Consider the following 26,683-nt stretch of genomic DNA (forward strand, 5'->3'; position numbering starts at 1 on the left):
CCAATGGGATTCATTCCAATGGCCCAATTTCCATTATTACTGAGCCTCTTCCCTCACATCTCCAATTCATCATCACAGCATTATCCTAGAGCAAGCTTCAAGTCCAAACTATCACATTGTTAAATTTGCATATGAACTAAGCTACAAACATTTTTATAAAATCCAAATGAGTTCAGAAACTGGTGGTATTATAAACCCAGAAAGACTTTAGACAGCAGCTGGCTGTAGCCACTCTGCAGATTTCCTACAGACATTTGGCTGCTAAACAAGGCAACATTTAAAAGAAAACTTAAGCAAAAGGTCCACCATTTATCATCAGTATTACTCTAGAAAAAAGAAAAGAAAAAAGGTATAACAATAAAAGAGAAATGACAGAAATGTAAATCTGGATATATTCCCACTATATTTTATTGCTACATACTTTTTAAAGACTTGAGAAAGTTACTCTATAAACTTTCAAAGTTGGTCTGTCTGTCTCCCATTTGTGCTGACTGCCAAAAATTCATAATGAGGAAAAGGATGGGGGAGGAAGAAATGCATTACAAATCCAGAAGACTGCTGCTCATAGTTCAGATGGAAATTCTACACCTGGACAGTGTTCACTGAGTTATCTGTAAAACTGAAACAGAACTTTATTCAAAGAAAGTATTTTCTGTGAAACCCATTTTTCAATAAACTGTCTAATAAGTCAATTAATGAAGGATTTAGACATTGATTGTCTAAAAATCTCAACACACCACACAAGAAATTCCAAAAAATGTTTTTCCAGAACTCCTCAGACTGATAAGTTTCCATTTCATAGATAGGTAAAATTTCCCTAAACATACACAACTTGTAATAAAACATTTTACTATTCACAAAATGTGACTAATACAACAGACGTGTGTTTTGGCTCTACCTCTGTCTCAGAAAGCAGCTGCTTTGTCTCTAGGCTGAAGCATTGCACAAAATGGAAAACACATGCCTTATTAGAGACCTCCAGTTTGCACAATTAATATTTAATTTACAGAAAAAGCCTTAGCAGACATAAAGAGCAAATCACCACAAAGCAGAAAGCTGCCATTTGAACAAGGAACACCAAAAGTAGGATGAGCTAGACAGGCTTAGCATTTGCAAATGTTATGCAGAGTACAACCCCCTGCTCCAGGATATTACCTCTCACTCTGGGACAGAATGCTGGCAAAGCATTTTTACCCCATGGAAAGCACTTTTCAGACTGTCAAACTTTGAGAGAGTATTCAGTTCAACAATCTGGATGTAATGCATAACTTGAACCTAAAGTACACCAACAAAAGAGTAATTATAGATAAGGATATCTGGTTTTTCAGTGAAGAGCTTGGAATCTGCTAAAAAGGTAGGTGGACTTTTTTCCTAAAAGTAGATTAACTTAGAGCTTAAATAAAACTACAATAAAGAGGAGAAAAATGCTGTGCAAAGATTTATTTTTTAAAATAGTGCATGCATATTTGTAATGTTTCAAAGATCATGTTGCAGCCTCTTCCCCTTTCCTGCCTGTAAAGTGCCCAACCTGTATAATATTCTGAGGGTATTAAGTTATCTTCTCTTGTAAAGTAAAAGACAATGGGAGGCTTTTGTTATAGAGCATTTAGGTTTGAAAACCCTTATTTTGACAATAAAGCAAAATGCATTTGAACCTCACATATTTTAATTAGTTAATCTATATATATATATCAAATATTTAATAGTAACAAAATTGTCTTGCTTTTAACAAAGATAACAAACTGGGAAACAAACAAATGCAATTAAGAGAATATTTTCCTTATTTGTTATAAAATGTTTATTATTTCCCAGTTTCTTCTCATGTTAAGAATAGGTTTTATAGAGTCTAATTAAAGGATACCAAGAGTTAAAAGTTGTTCCATGTTCCTTATGTGTTAGAAATCACTGCCAACAAGCACTCTAGGCTTTAAATATTGTTTTGATGGATTGCATTTTCATTTCCAGTCCCAAAGAAAGTGTTCTTCAGAGTCCAGGCACGAGCAGATCTTCACCAGCTCACTGAAAACCACATACATTGTTCTGGGCAAGAATGGAGACTTTGCAGGCTACTTTTTTTTTGTTTGTGTTTGTACCTTTGGTTAATCCAGCACCACCTCTACAGCAAGAATCACTCCAGTTTTATGAGTATGATACAGATGTTGCCATGGGAAGCCTCACCCAACAAGATTATGAAATGCAATCCAAGGATATAAGAAAGGTATTTTATTTATATTTTCCCTTTAATATTTTTAACTAAAACAAGCATTATATGAAAAAGGTGTTATGTGCATGCATGCGAGTTTTATGGACAAGTCCTAAAATAACAGGGAAACATACAACAAGTTCAGACATAGGGAAAGCCACTCAAACTAAAACCACAAAAAAAAAAAAAAATTACCCTTGCTACAGTCTGAGTAAGCCACAGAAGGCAGGCTTGCACAAATAAGGCTAAAGCATCATTTTAACTCTGCTGTTCTTACGTGCCTGCAATCATAAGAGTTTCAAGAACCGGATATATTAATTATTAGCTCAACAGTTTTAACTATGTTGTATTAACTCAGTGAGTTTGCTTAAGAACAAGGGACGGTGATTTTTTTAACTATCAAAGTAATAATTGGAACCCCCCCTTTTTATTGAACATAATCTGCCAGTATAAACCACAGTTCCTCTTTTGACCTGCCAAACAATCAAGTTTCTTGCCTCAGTTTTTCAGAGGTGGGTGGTTTGGGTTTTTTACAGCTCAACAGTTCAGCAGTCCTGAACTTCTATAGAATGTCCAGTGCTGGAGGAGTCACTTATGCATTAACACTTTGAGGGGCTTAATAAAGAGAATATCCCCTACATCTCAGGGCACTCACCAGCAGCTCCAAACAGAATGTTTTTGTTGGGTGCTTCACATTCCTGCCTCTGAATTTCAATACAACAGCAGAAGACACAAAGCCGTGGGAGAATTAAGTGAAGTGCCACAACCTCAGCTGCCAGGGACAGTTACAAACGTCACATCCCCATTCAGACCCAACCAGTACACACCAGTAGAGAAGGAGATACAACACTGCTCAGGGAGAAAAAACAGCAGCAATTGTCCCAAGAGTAGTTGCCAAGGAAAATACCACAGATCCAAACCAAGTGGTAACAGCCCAGTATGAAAAGCTCAAGGAGGTTTTCATTAATATTAACTGTACTTGTGACAATAACTTAAGCCTGATAAGCAAGAAAAATAAAACAGCAAAAGATAGTAAGCAAAAAATTGCAGCCCAAATACAGAAAAATCCCTTTTGTATACCTTTTTTCTATTTCTCAAATCTACTTAAATTACAGCTCTCCACTGTTGATTAAAACTATCAACTACATATTTATAGCAAATAAATGTCTTAGGTATTTTTAAATCTGACACCTGCCACAGTGATGAAGTAACACGTTTTCGTAAACCCATGAAAACAGGACTATATAAATGACTCCTAACTAACTGGTGACAATCCACTCTGAAGCAAGTCTTTAAAAAATACGAAACCTGTTAATTTTAACCAACCAGGCACAGCATCAGATGACACTAATCAATAAGTTGCTTGCAGAAGATTGCTGCTGCTTCAGTAAAGGAACAAGGAGTATACCTTCATGGAAATGGTTCCAACAGATGTGCCATAGACAAATCAAAGTCCTCCTGGCATTGCTGTAAGCTGGAGGTCTTCCGAAGGCCAACACTTCTGCTTAGGATAATTCTAGGAATGTAGTCAGTCATTATTTCCATCAGATCAGGTCTCTATTGACATGTTTTCATTGCAAAATAATTAATGAGTTCCTTATGTGCAACAACTACATTGACACAAGTGCCAGTGTTCCCAGTTTACATCATGGGGTGCACAAACAGATCTCCTATTCAGTTATTGCACCAATTTTACTCCCCAAATATTCCAAGTGTTAACTGGAACTGAAATGCATGCCAAATGTTTCCTCAAGCATGCCCAGTCAGAAATCTGTCTTGCATACAAATTTAACTCCTTACTGTATGCTTGAACACACCATTAGACTTTTACTAAAAACATCAGAAGAAATTTATTACTGTGATTATTTGAAACCACAGCCACACCAGTCTTGAATAAAATTTTCGCAATTTAAAACACAAAATCTTAATTTCCACAAGAGAACAGAACCACTCAATTAGATGCTGTCTCACATCTGGACTAACTCATATCATTGAATATAAACTACCAGACCTTTGTATTATAAGATGAATAAATTATTTTGCAGAAATTTGAAGATGGTTAGAGTATTTAGATGTAAAGTGTTAATGTGTCTGTGCAGTAAAGTGGAATAGGCAGGTGGAATTTAAGTACGTGAGTAGGCCAATATTCCTTCAGTGCATTCCTTACATATGCAAGTAATGAACTTGTGGTTATAATCCAAACAATCTTCTGCACTGATACTCCATAGTGAGGAATTTTTATGGCTGATCAGCAAATATTTTTTAATTTTAGGAATTTAATGGTATTCTGCAAATTACCAGGTATAATTTTAATGACATTTCCCACTGGCAGATATTAGCAGTACATTTTATTCTGCTAAGAAGGCCCACCAAAGACTACTTTGATGGTTCAAGTAGGAGACTGTGCTAGAAACCTTCACCTGGGACAGATAAGCTGTGCCAGCAAATGTTATTAAATGTCCCTCAGGAGCCAAACCAGCTGCAGCCATACAACTCCACTTGTTCCATGAGCAGTCCACGTACTCAGAAGTCTCTACTAGCACAGATACTTCAAGGTCCATGTCCTCACGTGCCTAATGAACCTATCTTTGTGAGCTAACTTCTGCAGAAAGCTTCTGGGAGGTTTGCTGGAGTGTAGCTGGTAAGCTGACACCCCCAGCTGCCCTCTACCCAGCATTCTGGCCAAACTGCTGCCAGAATCCTACTGAGAACCTTTAACTTCTTAAGTGACAACCCAAAAACTTCACTAGGACAAACCAAGCTAGCCCAAACCAGAGCCAGAGCCTGAAGAGGCAGACACAGTGGAGAGCCAAGGGACAGATGATTCACAGGCTAAAATGGGGTCAAAATGACAGAGGCTGGCCAAGATACTTGTTTCTCAGGCTTTATGTCAAGCCTGAGGGGTTTGTTTTGCAGAATAAAAAAATTCCCACAGTCAAGTATACACAAGCAACTAAATACCAAATAAAACACAGTATCAGAAGGAGCTTGAAAGCTCTTACCTGCACACTGCACTTGCAGATGAACCACCTCTGTGCCTGAAGGAGGGGAGCGTGGGGGGGATTAAGAAAACTAAAAAGGGTTAATTTGTCAGCACTCTCAGTGTGCAAGCAGCTCTTCCACAGAGCACTCCTTCCAATGAAAACCTGACTGCTGTTCCTTGCATCACAAGAGGCCACAATAACCCCTGCAGTGTTACAGGCTGGGGACGGTGTGGCTGGGCAGTGCCCAGGCACAAAGGGACCTGGGGGCACTGGTTGACAGCCAGCTGAACATGAGCCAGCAGTGTGCCCTGCTGGCCAAGAAAGCCAATGGCTCCTGGCCTGGATCGGGAATGGTGAGGCCAGCAGGAGCAGGGAGCTCATTCTGCCCCTGTACTGGGCACTGGTGAGGGCACACCTGGAGTGCCGTGCCCAGCTCTGGGCCCTCAGTTTGGGAAGGACATTGACACACTCGAGCACCTCCAGAGGAGACAGCGAGGCTGGAGAGGGGCTGGGAACACAAACCCTGTGAGGAGCAGCTGGGGGAGCTGGGGGTGTTCAGCCTGGAGAAAAGGAGACTCAGGGGTGACCTTATCACTCGACAACTCCCTGAAAGGTGGCTGTGCTCAGGTGGGGTTGGGCTCTTTCTCCAGGCAGCACTGACAGAACCAGAGGACACAGCCTTAGGCTGCACCAAGAGAAATTTAGGTTGGATGTTAGCAAAAGGTTTTTTACAGAAAGGGTGATAAAGTTCTGGAATGGTCTGCCTGGGGAGGTGCTGGAGTCACCATCCCTGGATGTGTTTAAAAAAGATTGGATGTGGCACTGGGTGCCAGGGTATAGTTGAAGTGTTAGGGCTGGACTCGATCTTGAAGGTCTCTTCCAACCTGGTGATTCTGTGTGAAGAGGTCCTTTCTGTGAGCAGCCCACACCTTAAAACAGACTAACATACAGATCATGGAAACAAATTACTCAATTTCAGCTAATACCTGCAAGGAATGTGTTTATAAACTAAGTTGTCCTGCAATTGAAAAGATGCAATGACTATCTCCAGGAGGAATTATGAATAACTTTAAATGCAAGGACATCTCAGTCATTTTACTGAGATTATTTGGGTACAGCAACAAAATACAACTTATACTCACAAGAATCCTATTTAGTTTTGCATTATATGCAAAATCCTGATTGTCAAAACTGTTTGTAAATACCCACCTATTGTAAATGCAGGTGAACCTGGTGGAAAGAAATGCTGATGTCTGACTCCAGTTCAGAAGGCTGAATGATTTCTTTATTATAACTATAATACCTTGATATACTATTTAAAGGAGATACTAAAACTACATACTTACTTTTTCTAACTACCATATCTAACTCTCACAACTCGTGAACCTCTCTGAGAGCCCAGACACAGGTGGATTGGATTGGCCACCAGGCTCAAACAATCCTCACCAGAATCCCATCAAGCAATCACCCCAGGTAAACAATTCTCCAAACACATTCCACATGGGAAAAACAAGGAGCAGAAATAGAAATTGTTTTCTCTTTCTTTCCTCTGTGCTCCTCTATGAAAAAATTCTGAGAGAGAAAAGAATGTGCCTGCCACACCACCAGTTAGATATTCCTTCCCACCATATAGACTGTATTTTCTATTTCTATTTTGTGTCTACTCTCCTTTCCTGAAGAACTTCAGTTTTCTAAGAAGCACTGGCAGCACCTTCCCTTCTTGCCTTTTAAAGTGAATAGTTCACATGTAAAAGTAACAATACATCAGTCAGCCAACCTATAAAAGCATTTTAAAAATTAAGTGTCATTGGTAGGTATATTGTAGGAAGCTCACTTTAAAAGATGTTATTTCAAATGCATGTAATGCTCTGTGGCTTTTTGTCTGAGGTTTGTATTTTAAAATAACAATTGTTCTCTCACAAAGGATGGAACAAATGTTTCTCTTGACACTTCCCTAATGCTGCAAAGAGATGACAGCCAACTCGATGTCCCACCAACAAAGGACACAAGTAAGTTAACTGATATGAATATTGTCATGTCTAAGCCATTGAAAAGACTGTATTTTAACATACAAATCTAAAGTGCAAAGGATAAAAAGGCTACAGAATTAATCTTTTAGTTTATGAATACTTTCATATCTCCTATGGAAAACCTTGCAACTTCTGATGGAGCAGGCTGAAAAATTTAAAGGATCCTCAGGGAAACTCTGAATACACAAAGCACAGCTTTGTAAGCATCTCCACAGACTTGTCCAGTCATATTTGCCATTGAGCTGTACCCAAGTTAAATAAGTTAGACAAGACAACGAAGAAAAACAAAATACATCCCCCAGTAAGTTCCACAGTTTAACCAAGTGATGATGAAATACTATGTGCTTAAATTATTTCAACAGATTTATTTGAACAATTGGCTATTCTCAAAGTTTACATCTGATGATCAGTGAGGTCAATGTTTAAAATACATCACGAACATTCTTCACTTTCCAAAGCTTCCTACAGACTCTGGGTACATTGTCCAGGTTTCTCCTAACAAGCCCCAGTGCTCTCTGCACATGAAAAGGACAAAGTTTTTCTGCCAAACAGAGCAGTGAGAAAAAGAGACACTTATTTTGTGTGTCTGTGATATAAACTTCCAAAAATAACTGACGATTCAGCAAGACCAGTGGACTGTCAGTGTCTACCAAAGTGCTAATTCAAGGTTAATTATTGCCAAACAGCACCTGTCAACAAGCCCCCATCAGAAGCTGAGCAAGCCTCCAAGAACATCAGAGCTTCTGGACAGAAAAGCATAAAAACTATTGCCTTTTTAACAGTGACAACGTTGTTTGACATTTTCCATTTCCTACACAAACATAAGAAAACAAGCCACTAAATAAAAAAAAAAAAACACCCAAACCACCAAATAGGGCAGAACTCTGCAGTGTAAAAATGATGATGTTCACAAAGCTAAAACTCAAAATCTTCATTCTATTCTCTGCAGTGCTGCTGTATGAAAAAGAATTACTGTTACATGCTGGCTTCCCAGTATTGACCAGCTGCTTTTCTAACTCCTCACTGGTTGTAGAGGCTCCTGTTTTGCTGTGTAGTGACAACTACCCCATGGAATGACCCTGCTGTCTGCATTGCAGGGTGGAAGCCAACCAAAACTCTCAAAATATAGAAAACACAGCACAAGACACAGCAGTGGTGATGAAACAGGATTCAAAGCCACATTCATGATATATATTTGAATATTGCTGGCAGAAAAGATTAGAGCAAAGCAGAAATTACTGATACTTTACACCTGTCCATAAGAACTAGGACAAGCCAGAAAGGTCTCAAACTACATTACATAAAGTTTCTCTCTACATAAAACAGCTGCAAAAATCTCAGTATAAAACCAACAGAGATATTGTGCATAGGGCTCTGAGCAACCTGGTCTAGTGGAAGGTGTCCCTGTCTGTGGCAAGGGGGTTGGAATGAGATAACCTTTAATGTCCCTTCCAACCTAAACCATATATGAAATATAAACATAATTGCTGGAGTTTTTATCAAAAGGTTTAGACAAAATAGTAGCTAGGAATAAGACAGGATATTGTGTGGCCTGCCAGAAATTCTCCAATGCACTTAACAGTACCAAAAATGCATGCACTGCCAGGTGTTTCTCCTTGTGGGTTTGGTTCCAGATGTGATATTTAAAATGGTCACAAACTTGCAGTTGTCACACTCACCATACTCTTCACCAACTAGAGATTTAAACTGAATTCAGGTTGATTAATAGCATTTCACATGCTCAGGTAAGAATAGAGATTATACTCAGGGAAATCACACACAATAAACAGAACAAAAAAACCAAAACAGTTGAGAACATAAATCTTCTCAGAACTTGGTGCAAACAGAACTTTTTAAAAACCTAACAATGGGAAATCTTAAAAGACACTGGAGAAAACCCTATTTTGAGTAACCAAGCTTAAGTGAGTGGAGTAATGCTGTAACTGTGTGCTCTGCCCTTGCTGGCAGACCTGCCCACGTGTCTGCTGTGTGTGTGCCTGAGCGGCTCCGTGTACTGCGAGGAGATCGACATCGAGGCCGTGCCCCCCCTGCCCAAGGAAACCGCTTATCTCTACGCTCGCTTCAACAAGATCAAAAGGATTGCAGCCTCAGACTTTGCTGACATTAGTAAGTGACACCCCAATTTCCATCTCTGTTTTAGAATACAAAATGGAAAGGCACAATGGACATGCATTTTGGACCCTGTAAACATCTTAATACTCCCAAACAATCAGGCAAAGAGCAGATTGCTAAAAATAAAATTCAGCTCTGCATCCCAGACAGTCTTTAGTGACCAGGCAGAATTTTTCCTTCAAATGCTCTAGGGACAGGTCTGCCAGCTATCTCACTCCACAGCATGACAAATTCTTTGAATATCTGAAATCATGTTATCTCTAAGACCAAAAGAAGGATCCAGAGTATTACTTTAAGACAAAAACAAGGATCCAGAGTATTTGAGTATTTCCCTTTTTTATTTTTTCAATTAAGACCAGGAAAAAAAACAGATGTCAATTTTAATAGTATTTGCATTTGTAGATCACAATTTAGATGCTGCAGCCAACAGTATAACATCTAGCATATACAGCCATACACATTTCACATGCCATGTAATTATAAAGTTAATACTTAGATTTTCTTTTGTGTAAAGCTACCTTAAGAAGAATTGATTTTAGTGGAAATAGGATAGAAGAAATAGAAGATGGAGCCTTTTCAAAGCTTCTGCTGTTGGAAGAACTTTCTCTTGCTGAAAATCGACTTGTAAAACTTCCTGTTCTACCTCCCAAACTAACAACATTTAATGCAAACCAAAATAGAATCAAGAGCAGAGGAATCAAAGCAAATGCTTTCAAGGTAAGGAAAAACCCAATAATCTAGGTAATCAAAGTAACCAAAATTAGTAACCAGACTATTTAGTCTGCCACCAAATTCTTTTTCTGTATTTTTTGTACTCTAAGAAACAAACTGTGATAAAGCAGCTTTTGCTTTGCTTTTAAGGCACTGTGGAATATCAGTCATTTGTGCACTCACTCCCTCATGTCCTCCATGTATAAAAAAACTTTCTATGAAATCTCTCACCTGCTTGCTTTCTTTTTTAACATGTAAAGAAAAAATATTCAAAAATTGATGGCTCAGTTAGAGTTCCGAGGACTACAGAAATACTAATAAACAATATACATACAGTAATTTATAGTGGTCTCAGTTTTTATAACCAACATGTTGACACTGAAATTTCCCAAACATAGAAGGTCTGTTCTGCGAATTTCTTGATATAATAGAATTCAACATTCACAGCAAAAGAATGGCTTTTGTTACATCAGTTTACAGGCTATGTGATCAGAAAAAACTACTGATGTCTTGTAACAGACATGAGTTCCTTAACCTCAAGTAATCCCAGCATCAGTAACCTCTCTTTCTGTTTAACAGAAGCTCACAAATTTGGCCTACCTCTACTTAGGACACAACGCACTGGAATCTGTCCCCCTGAACTTACCGGAGAGTCTGCGCATTCTTCACCTTCAGGTAATCCCAAAGGATTTCCTTAACATTCTCTTAGGAAACACCCCAGAAGTTACACACTTCAATCAAACTTGCTCTATTTTAAAACAGTTCCCACTACAGTTTTCCACTGCACCTCTGAATAAAACAATTTACCATATCAATGTGTACAACCATCCAGAAGTTCAGAAGCTGCTAATTCCCATGCAAGGATTTATTATTGTTTCTGTACATCAGGGATAGGAAATGGCAAAAAGAAGCTCTAATCTTTTATGAACAATGCACGTGTGGATTTATTTATGAACATGTTTTGGTTTGCAGTACAACAACATCACCACCATCACGGATGACACGTTCTGCAAGTCCAACAACACGCGCTACATCCGCACGCGGATGGACGAGATAAGGATGGAGGGCAACCCCATCGTCCTGGCCAAGCACGTCAACGCCTTCTCCTGCCTGAGGATGCTGCCCGTGGGAACGTACTACTAGCACTGCTCGTGCCACCCCACACGCCAGCCCCAGGCATGCTAACAAGGATCACTTCTTCCTCTGTTTACAAGCTCATATCCTCTCCCTTACTAACGCTCTTTTCCCTGCGTACCCAGACCTTCTGCTATGTTGCACCGTTCTCCTCTGAAATAGCCATTTCAAACCAGTCACTTTAGTAGTTATGGTGTGCCTCATGCTTTCAGAATCTTTTCTGTTAATGAAAGTGTAAAAAATATATATATGCACACACATTATCTCAATTTTTATTTCACCACGTCCTCTTTAGATAAAATCACACAAAACTGCCTGTTCTCATTCTTTACCAGCACTCAGAACAAACACCACATTTTACTTTCAAATAAATGCAAGATTTTCTTTGAGCAAACCAAAGAGGAAAAATACTTCTGAATTCTAATCCCACTCTTTTAATCTGGAGTGAAATCTTTGCAGTTAACCTTCAAAAGTGTATTGGATGAAAATACAGATGAGAGAAGGTTATTTTTAGAAACAGAACTTCTCCAAGCTTAAATTCATTAACATTTCCTTAAAAACTTGATTTGGGGTAAATGAAAATAACTCCGATTTAGGTTTAGTACACCAAGCAACATAGCAACTGGAACTTTGCAAAGATGTTTTAGATTTCCTTCTGCTATTCTGCTTTGAAAATAACATGTTTTATTTTTACACAATGTATTTTTAAGTGAAATATATCTGTTTTGCTGAGCTGTTCTCACAAGAGCTGTTTTTGCATTCCCAGCTTCCTATTTTAAAACAGTCTACATACAGCATAACAGACTCAAATACCTTTGTTATTAACTAATGATGTAGACCAAGCCTTGGTTCCACAGCTTCTCCTGACAGGAAATGTGGCAATATAGTGAAAAGCAAAGCTGAATTCATGTGTTTACCTGTAAATAAGTATGATTTCATCTAGATGTCAGACCAAAGAAAGAATTACCCTTCTACAACAATACTTCTGATCATTAGGGAAAAATCAAATCAGACTTTGAAGTTACAAAGAAAAGTTGATTCCATCATTTATCTGAAATCAGAGGTAACTTCAAGCATTTCACTCAACTACTTGAACCTCTGCAGCATATTAAAAACACAAATTGACACGTGCAGGCCTCAACACTCAGTTCTTCTAAAACTGGCCATCACTGATAAGGGGCACAATGTTTTTAATTCCACAACTGTAGATTTCTGACATCCAGTTTCTCTCCTCCAATACCTCCCACAGATGTAAAGCTTCCAGACAAATGAATGGCAAAGGTGTGCTAGTTACTATTGCCACATCCACTTTGTACTAATTTTGAAGCTAGTATAGATTCCTTATTAGTAGAAATAGTTAAGGATCAAATGCATGATGATGTATCACTACATCTAAAACATTGATTTTACAAGATATTTTGTATTAGTTTTATTTATCTTATTTAGCTAAGCCATGATTTGTTACTGCTTGTGCTATGGGGAATTGATGCCCACTTAATTTTGAACACATATTTTTGCCCTGAACCCGTTCCCAAGAAAAACAGCAACCCCCAATATTTTCCATTTTAAGTTATTTAGTGTAACAAGAAGGAAATTCCATTGTCTTAATTGAGAACTAAACCATGTCCGGCAGCAATACTTGTTTTCATTTTTCTACATAAATAATAAAACTTTGATGTTCCCAGGTTTTTAGAAAAATATAAAAAACAACTTCAAAGCATGTAAAAATACTTTCCAATGTCAAGCCAAATTTCTATCTGGAAAAAATTAAACCCATCAATTCTCTCGCGTCTCTTATGATAAATGCCTAAGATGGAAAAACACAGCTGTAAGTGTAATAATGTTACATAAGCAGCAGCTTCTGATCTTATTCTCATCACAAATCATTGCTACTAAAACTCTTTTCAGTAAATCACCAAAAATAAATAAGTACCAGTAAATATCACCAAAGATGTGTATACACAAATAAATACATATTTTTTGTAATATATACACACATGTAAACATTCTAAAACCTACCAACACATGATTAATTCTACATTAAGATGTTGTATATATTTTTGAAACATACTAATTATCATCAGTAACACTAATTAATGCTCTTAACACTTTGTGAGCAAACCAAAGTGGACAAGTTGTACCTTCTGAATGTCTCATGAAGGCACCAAGTTCTCTTATGTGTTTTATTTTACTTTCCCCATTCACAGCAAGTTAATCAAAACATGAAGTGAGAAAGGCTTCAGTAGGGAGGATTTCCACCTCCTATTTCTGTGACCAGTACTAGTATCAAGCTGAATGTAAACCATTTTATTTTTTTTCCTATCACTCATTTCTGTTCTGTATTTCCAATAAAACTTGAATTTTTGTTCTTGTTTATCGGTATCAGCTTCAACAACCTGCTCTTCCAGCCATGCCAACATGTTTCAGTTGTTCAGCCTCACAGCAGACTAAGGTTAGAAGGTTATTTGTAGATGTAAATCCATTTTACAGACATATTTATTGTAACAAATACAGAATACTAAGTGAACACTCCACATGCTCCTTCAAAACCTATTTTGAATCGACCTTGAATTGCCATTAATCTCAAAACATTCAATATTACTTGAAGTACTCATCCACTTCTACATTATCCCTTTCTTCTCAAGTACCAAAAGAGGAAAGAAAAAATAAACTACCTTGGGTGTTTTTACACTACACTCTGAGGAAAGTATCAGAAACTATTTTATTTCTACATAGAAGCCTCGGCAATTTTCTTTAAAAAAAAAACAAAACAGATTAATAGAAAAGCTATAAATCCAAGACTCCCCCTCAACAGTTTTCTCTCCGAAACAGGGGAGTCTAGAGAGCAGGTAGGGGAAAAAAAAAATAAATATAAAGATTACAGACTCATTTTAATGTTGTGTAAGTGTGAATATTAACAGGATAGACTTCTGAGTTGGTTTTATGCATATATTAACAACATATGTCTAATTGCTTTCCCACAAATTACTAAAACATTAAATTACAAATATACATTCCCCTTGGCAATCTAGTTATTTGAATTGTCAGATTTGATCTTTGAACCCTTTTATTAATTCTCTTACCTGAGAAAGGTTTCTGTTTCAAGATTAAATGATTAGCAATGCTAACAAAAATAAGGTCTAAAATACTCTTTACACAGTCAGTCATATTTGGTAAAAATTCTCCCAAACTGGTTTGTCTTTCAACTTTATCTTTGTCTTTGACCATGGAAATAAAAATACCTTTAGAAAGAACATCTTCAATATTGACAAACTTCTAATGTCTTCAATGAATTATCTTCACACATTTTTTAACAATTAGTAGATAATTTCATTGTTTATACTCACCATCTGAACAAATACTTTTAAAAACTGCTTATATAACAACAATTTGAAAATTGTCTCCAAAACTCTTTCCTATTTTTTTCTTTTTATTATATTTTAAAATGAGAAATATTTAAAACAGATCACTAAATCACTGTCCCAGAAACCACAGTCACTGGTGATCTAAGGATCAGAAGACATCAAAGGAGGCTGGAAAAAACAATTGCAGAGTGCTAAAGCTCTTGGTGCTCTACCTTTTCTATGGAGGGATTAGAGAAAAGCCCTTAGACAAAAGACAGCAGGATTAGGCAATGCCAGTTCATTGCTCACCTGAGGACTGGATTTTTTTTTTTTTTAGTGCTATCAGAAAATAGAACACCTTTTTTGTGTTCTGGTTGATTGGATAATAGAAATTTATTAATTCAGCACAGAGCTCAAAGGCCTAAAAGACTGAAAAAATAGGAAATATTGCAGTTCCCACTTGATACTACAAGCTGAAAAGTAAAGATGGTGTTGAGTTTAATGACAGTAAATTCTTGAGGTACATAAAACTCAGCCAAGAAACCACAAACAATTAAGCAGCTATTCTCTAACATAAAGCATCACGTAAAATGTTTTGTGTCTGTAACACTGTAGTATTTTTACTCCAAGGATTAGTTGTTGATCTTAAAACCAGCACAAAGCCAAAACAAACAAGCCAAACACTGGTAATTTAAAACTAAGTTCAAATACTATGTTCCAGTTAGGAGGGAGTAACAGTTTATTTTCCACACAAGTAAAACACTCTAGAACTGAAAGTGCTATCATCCAAACACACCCTGACACATCTTCAAGAGAAACAGTTCTAATCCTTCAAAATCAACATTTATATGCCAAATACTACAAGTGTTATTTTCCTTTAATTTCTTCTTTTTCCTTTTTTTTATCAAAATAAAATATAATACCAAAGCAAACTGTCTTTCTTCTTCACAGAAAGGCAGTCTTATTTTCTTTCACCCACGAGGAGCACAGCAATTGCTGCTCAATTGCCCCTTGAACACAGCACAAATTTTTAGCTCATATTCTCTTCACCACCACATACAAAGCTAAGATCCTATATTCTGCTAAAGGCAGCCAGTTTCACTTCTAATGCTCTATCTTACTAAACTTCTTAAACAATAAATATTGTACTAATAAAAAAAGACTTGATAGACACTACCTTGAAATGCAGGAAAGTGTGTCTACGATGTTCATACCACTCAGCATAGGTTGAAAGGCTTCTGAAAAATGTTAGAATATCTCCACATTCTTCAGTGCTATAAAATAAAAAATAAATTATTTAACCACTCATAATCAGATGTATCAATTTGATCACCTAAAATTCAAGCTTAAAAAAATTCATTAGCATTGTTTGAATATGAAGTAGAAATCACCCAAAATAAGAATTGCAAAGCTGAAAAAAGCTGTAATGATTGAAAAAGAGGTTGAAGAACACATTCCAAAACCAGTGTTTCTAGTGTTAATCTTATGTGTAAAATGTGGGAACAAAGTAGTCACCTGCCAAGTCTTTTATTCTTGTTCAACTTCTTTTCTAAATAAATTCTAAGATGTTGCATGGTAAAACCTAAATGGTAAGATTTCCCAAATTGCATCACTAACCTTCAAATATTCCCAAAATCTTTGTCCTCACCAACTACCTGCCTCTGCCCACATGACATTCAGCTTTTCAAGATTAACCTTGCAGCTTCACTAGGAAAGGAGGCCTGATGACACAGGGCATCTAAACCAAGACTTTTGTCAGACAGTTAAATCTTGATGTGATCTTGTTTTCAGAGCAGAGGGGCTCCAGCCCTCTGAACATCTTCCTCACTCTCCTCTGGACCTACTCTAACAGGTCCACCTTCCTTCTTATGCTGGGGAGAGAGTGGGAGGGAAAGATAGATATAAATGTTTATTTTTTGAATTTCTAGTAAGAATCGGGATGGAGAAAGGAAAAGAGATGATATAAGGTGACAAACTGTCAGGCAGCAAAAAACCATACATGCAGGGCTGTTGGGGAAAAGAGGAAAAAAAGCTCATAAAGGGTGTGCAGTTTTCACTAAACAAATGCAGCCAGAATGCAAAGGATGCAAAACTCCACAAAAACCACATGTCAGAATACCTGAAGTACCATGATTATTTAAACATAAGGGTGAAAAGCTTCATGTCATTGTTGATAGGAAGCCACAGACAGTTATTCATCATCAAAACACACCTGGCAAGCACTGTTTTGGAAGTACAAATATTTATTTTGGTTACTAATATAGGATTTTACAAGTTTACAAAACCGGACTGAGGAAGATACCTGACTGATACTTGAAAATATTTCAAAAACTTACAGTATTTAAATTTTAATGTAAATTTGACTTTTAACATCCTTTCTGAGATTAGCTATTCTTTTTGGATTTTCAGAACAGCTGAGAGCAGACTTGAGGCATTCACAGAATAGCTGCAACAGTGGATTACCAAGTCAGTTCAGCCTTCCCAGGGAGAACTGTGCTTTCAATCCTGCTCTATTTAATACAGAGGAACAGCAATCTAGTTACACAAAGAAACTGAAAAAAAAAATACATTAAGGTCATTCAGATATTGAAAATGTGAAAGAAAAGCCAAACAAATTTTATCCCAGCCTGGAAAGAAAAGCGTCATTAAAGGAAGTTACCACAGTAGTCACAGCTGCCAACAAAGTCAGGCCAAGATGACAAAACCACTGGCAGTACGGGGAAAAGTGAGTCCCTGGAAGGACACAGACATTGATTTACAATAGTTCATCAGCCCAGGTCTGGGAGCTGTTTTTAACCACAACTCTGAATTCTACATGTCAAAGCCTACACATTCTATAGGAACTGTGGACCCTTGGTAACAACTGCCCACATCCATGCCTGGAGAACAGATTCCACACAAACTGCACTGGGCTTTTTCAATCTCCTCTTGTGGAACAGGACAACACAAAGCTTTATTACAAAACTACACACTTGAAATTCTTTTTGAAGAACTTGGCTATTTTTATAAAATCCACGTTTATGCTATTTAAAATACTATCACAAACATTGTGACCTTGGCTTTTAGTTTATTTCTTTTTTGCCTCAAAATAATTTTTAGGTGATGCAGCAGATTAAAAGTTTCAAGGCTAGATCATCAACAGAAAGAAAAAGTTTTGTGTAGAAGTTCAAAGAACCAGTTTCAAATGTAGTAATTAGTCAACCAATATATCTGAGCATGTACTTTTCTCACATAGCACTGGCTAAATTCAAGATAGAAAACAACTCAGTGTTTAGAAAGGGGGAATCTGTTGGCAAAACCAGCTGTATGTAAATCCATATTGGCAAAAAAGTAAGAGACTGCATAAGAGCACCAGTTCACTGAACTCTCACAGCATCAAATCTACCCATAAACACTCATTCCTAATTAGCCCAAATTAACCTAATTCCTCCTGCTGAAGTCAACTACACAACATGCCAAGGAAACATGGAATAAAATAACAAGGTAGTAAGAGAGTGGATGGCAAAATTCAAGTCTTTTATTTTGAAAGAATTTAGCATTACAAAAATCCACTTGGATCAGAAAACACCTGTCTCCAATGCCAACATCCATGTTACAGAGAAGTCATCCAAAACCAGCTAAAAGGATATTCAGGCAGAGAGTAACTCTGTCAGGTCAAAATCATGAGCTCTTCATCCAAATATTCTTTCACTTTCACAAAATATCAACAAAACACAGAAGTAGGTAAGCAGTGTAACTGTTGTAAAAGTACCTATGCCTCCTTTAATATGTTCCTTTATGTATTTTAAGGGAGAAAATATTTTTTAACTCACTGCAGAATGCAAGACTTCCTACATTAGCATAGAAAACCAAAGCACAACTCAAAGCTGGGGATAGAATTCCTACTTCCCTTCATTTGCAATAGACTTTGCCCATGCAGCATTTAATAAAATGCATATTTCCTAAATCCTGCACTCTGACTTACAGATTCTAACTAGTTAGTAAAAAGTAAGAGCAATTTTCATACTGCTTAAAATCTCTATTTGCCTAAGTAACCCAGACAAAGGTGAACTCCTCCAACAATTAATGGGGTGTCAAGCCAAAAAAAGGAAAAAGGACTGACAAGAGTTTTTTAGATGTTGTGGCTCTCAACACTAGTAAAGTATAACATAAGTAATAAGTGGTCCAAAGGGGACACAAGTGAAATCCAAAAAAGACAACTAAATATTGTGATTCCATTTGCATACATCTGTTATTGCCACAAAATAATTAAGAAATTATATTAAAATATACCCACTTTTAAAAAATGTACAATTCTTATATAGAGATTTTTCATTTATAAATTGCAGCAGTACCTGCAGGCTGCTGAATTTTGCTTTATTTAAAAAGATATTGCTCAAGTGTTCCAGCATTCCCCTATTTTCTTCCAAAGCAGAAACTGAATGCCAGGTTTTTAAACTCTGCTGCTCTTAAAGACAATTTTCTGACACATACTATGAAAAAAAACAAAGCAAAAAAAAATATTAGAAAACTGGGGAGGGCAAAAAATCCCAGCCAGGAGACAAAACAGAACAGAACTAGACAATGGATTAGGCAAGACCGGGCCAAGGAAGCAAAAGAAGAAAACAAACTGGTAGGGAGGCTGAAAATAAACAAAACAGCAGGAGACCAGATTCAGCTGGTCAGAAATGGAGGGAAAAGAAGGGAAGAGGTAGGAATTTTAGGAGCAGACTAAAGAACAAAGGGCTAGTTGGGAAAAGTCTGAAACTGGACATGAGGGGATTACAACTTGGAAAAAGAAATGAGGAGTAGCCCAACAAGGGGATTGGGAAAACAGGCCCTGAAGGGAGATCACAGACTGAATGGAACAGGGAGGGTGCTCTCAAACAGGCACTGCAGGCATCAGCCATGGACTCACTGCCTCACACTGGCAGCACACACTGCAGCCAGGACAAGGCACCCAGGAAAAGTGAAATTTGAAGGTGTTATGGGGGACAAGTTTGGGTTGTTCCCCCCCTCAAAAGTATTTTTCAGCCGACTGACCACATTGATCCTATTGGCCACGTGGCTGCAAGGGTATTTACAGACACAAGGCCAACAGGTGGCACGTGCAAAGGGAGGCTCAGGAGAAGGCACTGACTGCTTTGTTGACATCTTCTATCATTCATGAAAACTTGTGCTTATTTATGAATACTGGCACAAGCTGAAAAAGGAGAAGACACAAGGACAAGACAGCAGCGCTCCAGCCAGGATGAAATAAAGTCTGCCACCACTTCAACACATTCCTTTCCAGTGTTACTATTAAGTTCCAATACACTTCTGCTGTCATAAAATACTCATGAATAAAGCACGGCAATTTCCTTTTCTAAATCCCACTTCTTGAGAGTAGTCAACTGCTCTTCCCAGTTTCACCACAAGCTTTAGTAGATTTGTATGGAAATCTCAAAGCCTTTAAGTAAAATAATCAGTTCTCAGTAGAGACTACTGAAGCCTGAGGTGACTCAATAGACCTCTCTCTTCACCCATCTGTTGGCCCTTTCCCTCCCTCCCCCACCTAAAAATAATAGAAAACAAAAGAATTAAACCAATGACTCAGTGATAATGTATTTGTTCTCAGAACAGCTTGCCAGCAGAATTCAGTGGAATACTGCAGATAAATAATTTGATCATTTACTCGTCATGTTACCACAAGAAGTTGGCACACTCCAGAAAATAATTAAAAACAGCATTCATTCATACATTAAAGTTTTAGTATGTTAATTTTCTTAAGTCATTGCACAAATACACTAGTACATGTTTTTAAATTATGTTTTTTAAGATATCAGTGAAATAAATCCTGTTGCCAATAAGAAAAATGGAATTGAGAGCTGAGAATCAGAAACAGGCAAATACTGGAGAGGGGCTCTGGATGTGCACTTCAGGCATTCCCCACGCTGCAGCTCACATGTGAGGAACAACATCTGAGGAACAATTATATTAATTAAGATGTAATAGCTGAGGCTGTCATGTTACTTTTCTCTTCAAACAGCTAAAACACACTATAATCCAAAACCTGGCCCTGTTTAACATGAATTTGTAATGGTCCTTCCAGATCTTAACAATCATGGCTTTTCATCTTCTCTCCGGGATACAGATAAGGGATGGGAAGTGTTTAGGTTGGGCTAAGGACACATCACATAAAGACACTGGCTGCCAGCAATTTACATGAAAACTCAGTACTGCATTTAGTATCCCATATCCCACACAATAACTTGCCTTGAGCAAATAATTCCATCTTACCGTGACAGAAACTTGCTCACGTTTGAATCTTCTGTGGATTCCATTACAATGCTGAGATCACTAACAACAGCAGACACTTTCTCATTGTTCTAGATTGGAGACGTAACAACAAAATATTTTAGAAATTGCTCTGGCAAGGAGAAAAATGTGTGTATTTGCATATAAAAATATAGAAAAAGTAGATATAAATGATGCTAACTACTATAATCCTTAAAATAGCATTTTTAAAACTACAACTTGTGTGCGTAAACAGTTTCTTTAATTTCAAGAGTAGCACTATTACCCACACAAGGCTTTTAGAATAACACCTGAGTTTGTCAGCATAGAAAAAAAATACATATATATAAAGGAAGGTTCATTACTTTTTTTCACATCTATCTCACTTCTTGAGGATTCTTCTCATATTCCAACACAACCTTGAGCTGCCACATATACCAGAAAACTCACCTATAAAGGTTTTATCTGTTAGTTTTGGGCTGGTTTTTAAATTTTAAACCCTACAGTTTTGTCTCAAAATATTGTCTTTTTTACAATTGCTGTTACTCAGAAATATGTGTGGGATAATAAAATTATTCTAAATTAATTAATAAGCTGTTAAAGAATGAGAAAAGGTGGTTGGAGTAGAAATGAAGACACAAAAGAAGTTAATTCTCTTTTCTATGCATTCTTGAACACACCAAAGTAATGGATTAGATACCAGTGAATGAAAAAGCTTAAAATCCTGGTTTGAAGACCATAGGAAATGCCTCACTTTCAACTTCTTATACCAAGTCACCACAAGCAAATGGGAATGTCAAGAGAGGACTACAGGGATCTCAGCAGTCCCTGTACTGCTTGGACAGAAGTCCTGCTAACACTGCCATCACTAAAGATGGGAAAAGCAAAGCAAGGCACTAGAGAGGTTAGTGGATGTACTAAATAACATCAGGAAAAGTCATTTTAGGTTTAAAGCATGAGGTTCAATAGGGGGATGGAGTTGTGGAGAAGCTGCCAGCAGTCAGAAGCTAACGTGCCACCTTCTGAAGGGACTGGTTTGCTAATGGGGGGTTACTAACATGCTAAAATGCCATTGTGGGGCCAAATAAAAAGATTTAAAAGGAAAGCTCTGGGCAAGAAAGAAACTACTTTTAAATGATTGCTTTCCCAAAAGGCTTAGACTTGTTTTGGCTGATTTTCAAGCTCATGTCCTCTCCTAATACTTAATACTATGGAGGCTGAGTTAACTCTATTGTGACTTCACTACTAGAATAAATAACTACAGTTAACAGTGTGAAGAAACTATTCCTGATCTTCTGCTGCATACCAACAGACCTGTTACCTGCTGGACACTTCCCAAAACCAGCATTTACTCCTCAGGACAGGTGAAACTGGTTATAACTGCACTACCTTGTCCATGCTAATGTCAGGACAGGTTATTTTGAGTACAATGTACTTCTAGCAAACAAAAAAAATTCATGCAAAAATCACTTCAAAAGTATACTTTTACAGCTGAAGTGAGGGTTTTTAAGTTTATATACACCGGGATTCCCTATCTTATCAGCATTCAAAGTAGCCCAAGTTTTAGACATTAGGCAGCCAAGTGCTGCCGCTCAGTGGTGCAATGGCTTTAAGCACCAATACCACCGGCAATAAATTTCACACCCAGTAATGCCTCTGAGCCCCACTGACACCAAAGATGTCATCATGCTGCAGGAGATGCAGCTGAGAAACATTCTACGTGCAGCTTTATATAAACAAGTGTAAAGAGGAATCATGAAGATCACAAGTTTTAAGTCACAAATGGACTTCAGAGGTTGCTTATTCAGCTAAACTATTGCAGTTTCAAAGGATAAAATCCATGTGTGGCTATCTAAATATTCAATTCCCAAATTAATAATATGGCTTTTCTAAATAATAGAAATAACAGGATAGACTATAATAGGAATGAATTAATCTTTATTGTTCACTCTAAGTCCCATTGCATTAAATTAAAAAAAAAAACAAACAACTTTAAAGCTGAACTGAAAAATCAAGTTTTCGTGATGTTAGAAATACCATTACAAAGTACAACAGTGTTAGAAAAATACTATTGCAAATTGGGATAGAAACTATTTTCCTTTGCTTAGCATCCTGAATTCTGTGCTAAGAATAGAGTCTTAGGAAAGAGCTCCCTCACAGAAAATCAGCAATCATTGGTGTAACTTGTGGCATTGCTGCAATGACTACTCACATTAACCAAGCCCACACAAATATAACCAAAGGGAAAAAAAACCAACCCAAACCAACAAAGAGAGTTGCTGAAGTCTGTAGTGTTTTAGCTTTTCCTCAGTTTCTTCCAGAGAGATAACATTTGGCATCTTCTAATTTCCAGAATAAGATAGGTGACTCTAGAACATGCTGTGTGGGATGAAAGCTGTGCTGGGCCAGGGTGAGGCCCCAGCAGGCACCTGGCAGAGCTGAAGGACACCAAGTGCTCCCAGGGCTTTACCTCAGTGTCAGTCTGCAAGAGCATCCTGCAGGGAACACCTTTTGGGAAGGAAAGGTGATAAAGACCTGGCAGTACTGGGTTAACAGTTGGACTTGATCTTGAAGGTTTTTTCCAACATAAAGAATTCTATGGTAACCATTCTGTGGCTGATCACTAAACCTGACCTATCTACTAGCAACTATCTTGCTCGGATGCACACGGAATTCCTAAGTTGGGTCCAGATGTTAAAGAGCCAAAAGAACACACTGAAACTTAGATTAAACAGTTGAAGGTTTCAGCTGGAAAAGGAAGCAGTGACATTTGTCCATTTGAAGTTTTGCTTGGTAGTGGGGCTTTTTTAAAACCATACATAGACCCTTACCTGCATTTCAAGAAGCTGGAATTCCAGTTGGAAAGGCAGGGAGTGACACTTCCCTGATAATTTGTGCTTCTGCACTGTCCCATTTTGAGCTGTTATAAAATCAAGTTAACAAAATAATCAATTACACTTCTATTCAATAACTACTGCATTTCTTCCCTTAGTCATATTTAAAGTACCAACTGTTACCATTCTTCATGTAAAGAAGTTTAAGATACTAAAAAACACCAACAACTAACTCCACTTTCCCCCTGTGCAAAGCACAATAGTATTCTGTCACTTTCCTGTGAAAGAAAGGATGATATTTACATAGGAATGATTTTGTCAATGAACCAAATCTTACTGTATTTCAAGTAATTGTCTTTCTGCTAACAGTGAATTAGAACAGAGGTTTGCAGATGAACTGCAACCAGTATGCTCAGTAAAGGGCACAAAACTGCTTACTTTTTTCCACTGTTTTCTGGGAATGGCTAGTGAAATGAAACCCAGTAAATTCTGTTAAAAATAAGAGATCTGCTTCTAGACTTTCAAGCTGAGCTTTCAGGTCAGATGGAGATTCATGTCCCTTGGTTTCTCCCTGAGTTTCTCTTTGGAATGAGTTTCTAGAATAGAAAAAAACAATAAAATCAAAAGGGCAAAATACCCAGACATAACATGTCAATACAGCAATATCATTAACTAAAAGGCATTGGTAATGGGATCTGATGGCTTTCAGACCCAAATCAGTTTCTAAGGGGTCAAGTTTCAGTTGGGTCACATTGCTGGAAACAGTAAACTATTCTGACTGACATGAACTCTTTCCATTCACTGTCAGGCAGACACAGTTTTTATTCCAAGTCTGGAGATGCAAGCATCCGTTTTGAGAAATGTGCAAAAACATGCAAGAAAAGGGAGCCAAGATACCTTTACTCATATAAGTGACTTATTTTATCCATGGAGTCTACATTTACTAACATAAGGAAAGTCCTAGCACAGAGTCAAAAGCTTATCCCAAACAATTTTGACAAAGAAACTCTATTAATCTAATAAATGAAAAAAAAAAAAAAAGGCATACATTGACTTCAGTATCTCCTCATCAGAAAAGAAGGTGGATTCTTGTTGCATATCTTCATACTTTTCTGTCAACAGCCTAATTTCTTCTTCCAGTGCCTGGATTTCATCCTCATAAGCTTGAAAAATGCCCTCGTCCATTTCTCAGAATCACTGCATAATACAAAACAAGGATTTTTCTCAGGAACAAACAAGGAATCAATTTTTAAGAAACACAAATATAACATTAGGCAATTGTTTCAAGATGCAGAGCACTGCACAGCCTCCCAAGACAACAGTTAAATCAGGGATCTAATGGAGTCAGAGGCTTAAGAACCTTTTTAATTAGTCATTATTTGATCCAGGAGTGCACTCAGCTGTTTTACATTTGCTGTAATAGAACAACAAGCTGCTCCACAGGTAAAAACCAACTGCAATCAGATACAAAAATGGAACCCAGCTCTGATCAATTGACCTAATGACTCACTTGGGCAGACAAGGCACAGCTGCTCCTAACACAATCTGCCTTCAGAGTAAACAGCAGTACAGAGACACTAATTGCAAACACCTTGCACCAATAATTTAAAAAATAAACCTCAGTTTTCAGGAAAAATAATCATCTGGCATTCAGCCTAGCTACAACACATTCAGAAGTGTGTGGAAGATATATGCAGCTCAAAACTAATGTGCTAATTTTTTTGACCTGGAAAAACCCAACATTTAGTTTTGTGTGTCTTTAAACCACCCCTACTCTATGTGGTGTGCAAGTCCCACACCAATATCCTTCAGTAAAAGGGGATGAGGGGGAAATTGGATTTTATCCATTTATTTCATAGGAAACGGTGCCTTTATAACACACATAAGAAAACAACATCGAAAGCACGCTTTGCATTAAAAGCCTGCTTAATGAATAAAGGAAGAATATGCAATTAAACATTCATCAAGTCATCACCAATTTTTTTTGAACTGGATATGGTGAAGAAAGTCATGATCACAATAAAGAGAATGGTGTGAAAAACAGAAACATTACCAGAGCCGGAACGTTACCCCAGATCAGCTGATCCCTCTTTTAACAGCAGGAACAGGAGACATAAACTACTTACAGCTACTTAAACTCAAGGATTTCACTAGGCGGCAGAAAACTCAAACACTAATTCCGACTTCAAAGATTCTATATCTAGGAAAAAATACCTACTCTTGAATCAAGTAAAACAAAACTTTTACAAATAGTTCTCCTCTTGTATAGCCTGTGAATATTTATAAATATTTGTGCATTAACAGCACATCTTGTACATTTCTACGCACCTGCCCGTTTACAGCCCCGAGTATTTGACTTTATGCAGCCACAGGAGGAGCTGGGAAGCGCTTTGGAGCGTTTGTGAGACCCGAACTGGTGCGTTCCGTGCCCGCTGCTTCCCTGCGGCCCTTCAGACCTCGCAGGGCGCTGCTGAAATCGCGACTCGTCCGAGGAGCCGGGGCTGACCCGCGCCGAGGCTCGCAGGTGACAGAGGCGGCCCAGGGGCGGAACGGGTGTCCGAGCAGCGCAGTCGGGAGCCCTGGGAGCCCCAGCAGCCGGCCTTGAGAGAGGAGCGGAGGGAGCCGCGCTGAGGGGAAGGGGCGCTGAGCGGAGGGAGCGGCGCTGAGGGGAAGGGGCGCTGAGCGGAGGGAGCGGCGCTGAGCGGAGGGAGCGGCGCTGAGGGGAAGGGGCGCTGAGCGGAGGGAGCGGCGCTGAGCGGAGGGAGCGGCGCTGAGCGGAGGGAGCGGCGCTGAGGGGAAGGGGCGCTGAGCGGAGGGAGCCGCGCTGAGGGGAAGGGGCGCTGAGCGGAGGGAGCGGCGCTGAGGGGAAGGGGCGCTGAGCGGAGGGAGCGGCGCTGAGGGGAAGGGGCGCTGAGCGGAGGGAGCGGCGCTGAGGGGAAGGCAGCCCTCAGACCCGGCGCGCGCGCCCCGCACTTTTCGAACCGCGCGCCAACCCACGAGCCTGGGCGCTACCACAGCTGCTGCCCGAGCGGGGGGCGCCGGCTGAGCCTTCCTT

At 38.4% G+C, this 26,683-nt stretch overlaps 2 protein-coding genes across 3 annotated transcripts in view; one reads left to right on the top strand and one right to left on the bottom strand.

Moving 5' to 3' along the window:
- The window catches only part of CENPP (centromere protein P), a 113,748-nt gene extending 87,373 nt beyond the window's left edge, over positions 1-26,375 (bottom strand). For both annotated transcript variants that reach the window (XM_053989012.1, XM_053989011.1), the window contains exons 1-6: positions 25,957-26,375; positions 24,677-24,825; positions 24,067-24,224; positions 23,626-23,714; positions 20,798-20,886; positions 15,717-15,813 (exon numbers count right to left, since the gene is read on the bottom strand). In XM_053989012.1, coding sequence (XP_053844987.1) covers positions 15,717-15,813; positions 20,798-20,886; positions 23,626-23,714; positions 24,067-24,224; positions 24,677-24,813 — 570 coding nt within the window. In that variant the 5' untranslated portion in view covers positions 24,814-24,825; positions 25,957-26,375. The remainder of the gene's footprint in view (positions 1-15,716; positions 15,814-20,797; positions 20,887-23,625; positions 23,715-24,066; positions 24,225-24,676; positions 24,826-25,956) is intronic.
- OGN (osteoglycin) lies at positions 1,105-13,569 on the top strand. The gene is made up of 7 exons (XM_053989010.1): positions 1,105-1,354; positions 1,966-2,218; positions 7,112-7,196; positions 9,186-9,344; positions 9,865-10,067; positions 10,641-10,736; positions 11,034-13,569. Exons 2-7 carry the CDS (start codon positions 2,051-2,053, stop codon positions 11,202-11,204), a joined length of 882 nt encoding a protein of 293 aa, XP_053844985.1. The 5' UTR covers positions 1,105-1,354; positions 1,966-2,050; the 3' UTR covers positions 11,205-13,569.
- Positions 26,376-26,683: the final 308 nt, after the last annotated feature.

Source organism: Vidua macroura, chromosome 13, assembly GCF_024509145.1.
Source record: "Vidua macroura isolate BioBank_ID:100142 chromosome 13, ASM2450914v1, whole genome shotgun sequence".
NCBI classification, from domain to species: Eukaryota; Metazoa; Chordata; class Aves; order Passeriformes; family Viduidae; genus Vidua; species Vidua macroura.

What these genes read in the sequence shown, in the direction of transcription:
- OGN (XM_053989010.1), top strand. Translation starts at nt 2,051, where the DNA reads ATGGAGACTTTGCAGGCTACTTTTTTTTTGTTTGTGTTTGTACCTTTG. An exon ending in CCCACCAACAAAGGACACAA is followed by an intron (nt 7,197 to 9,185) that starts GTAAGTTAACTG and finishes CCTTGCTGGCAG; the next exon opens with ACCTGCCCACGTGTCTGCTG. An exon ending in CTCAGACTTTGCTGACATTA is followed by an intron (nt 9,345 to 9,864) that starts GTAAGTGACACC and finishes TTTTGTGTAAAG; the next exon opens with CTACCTTAAGAAGAATTGAT.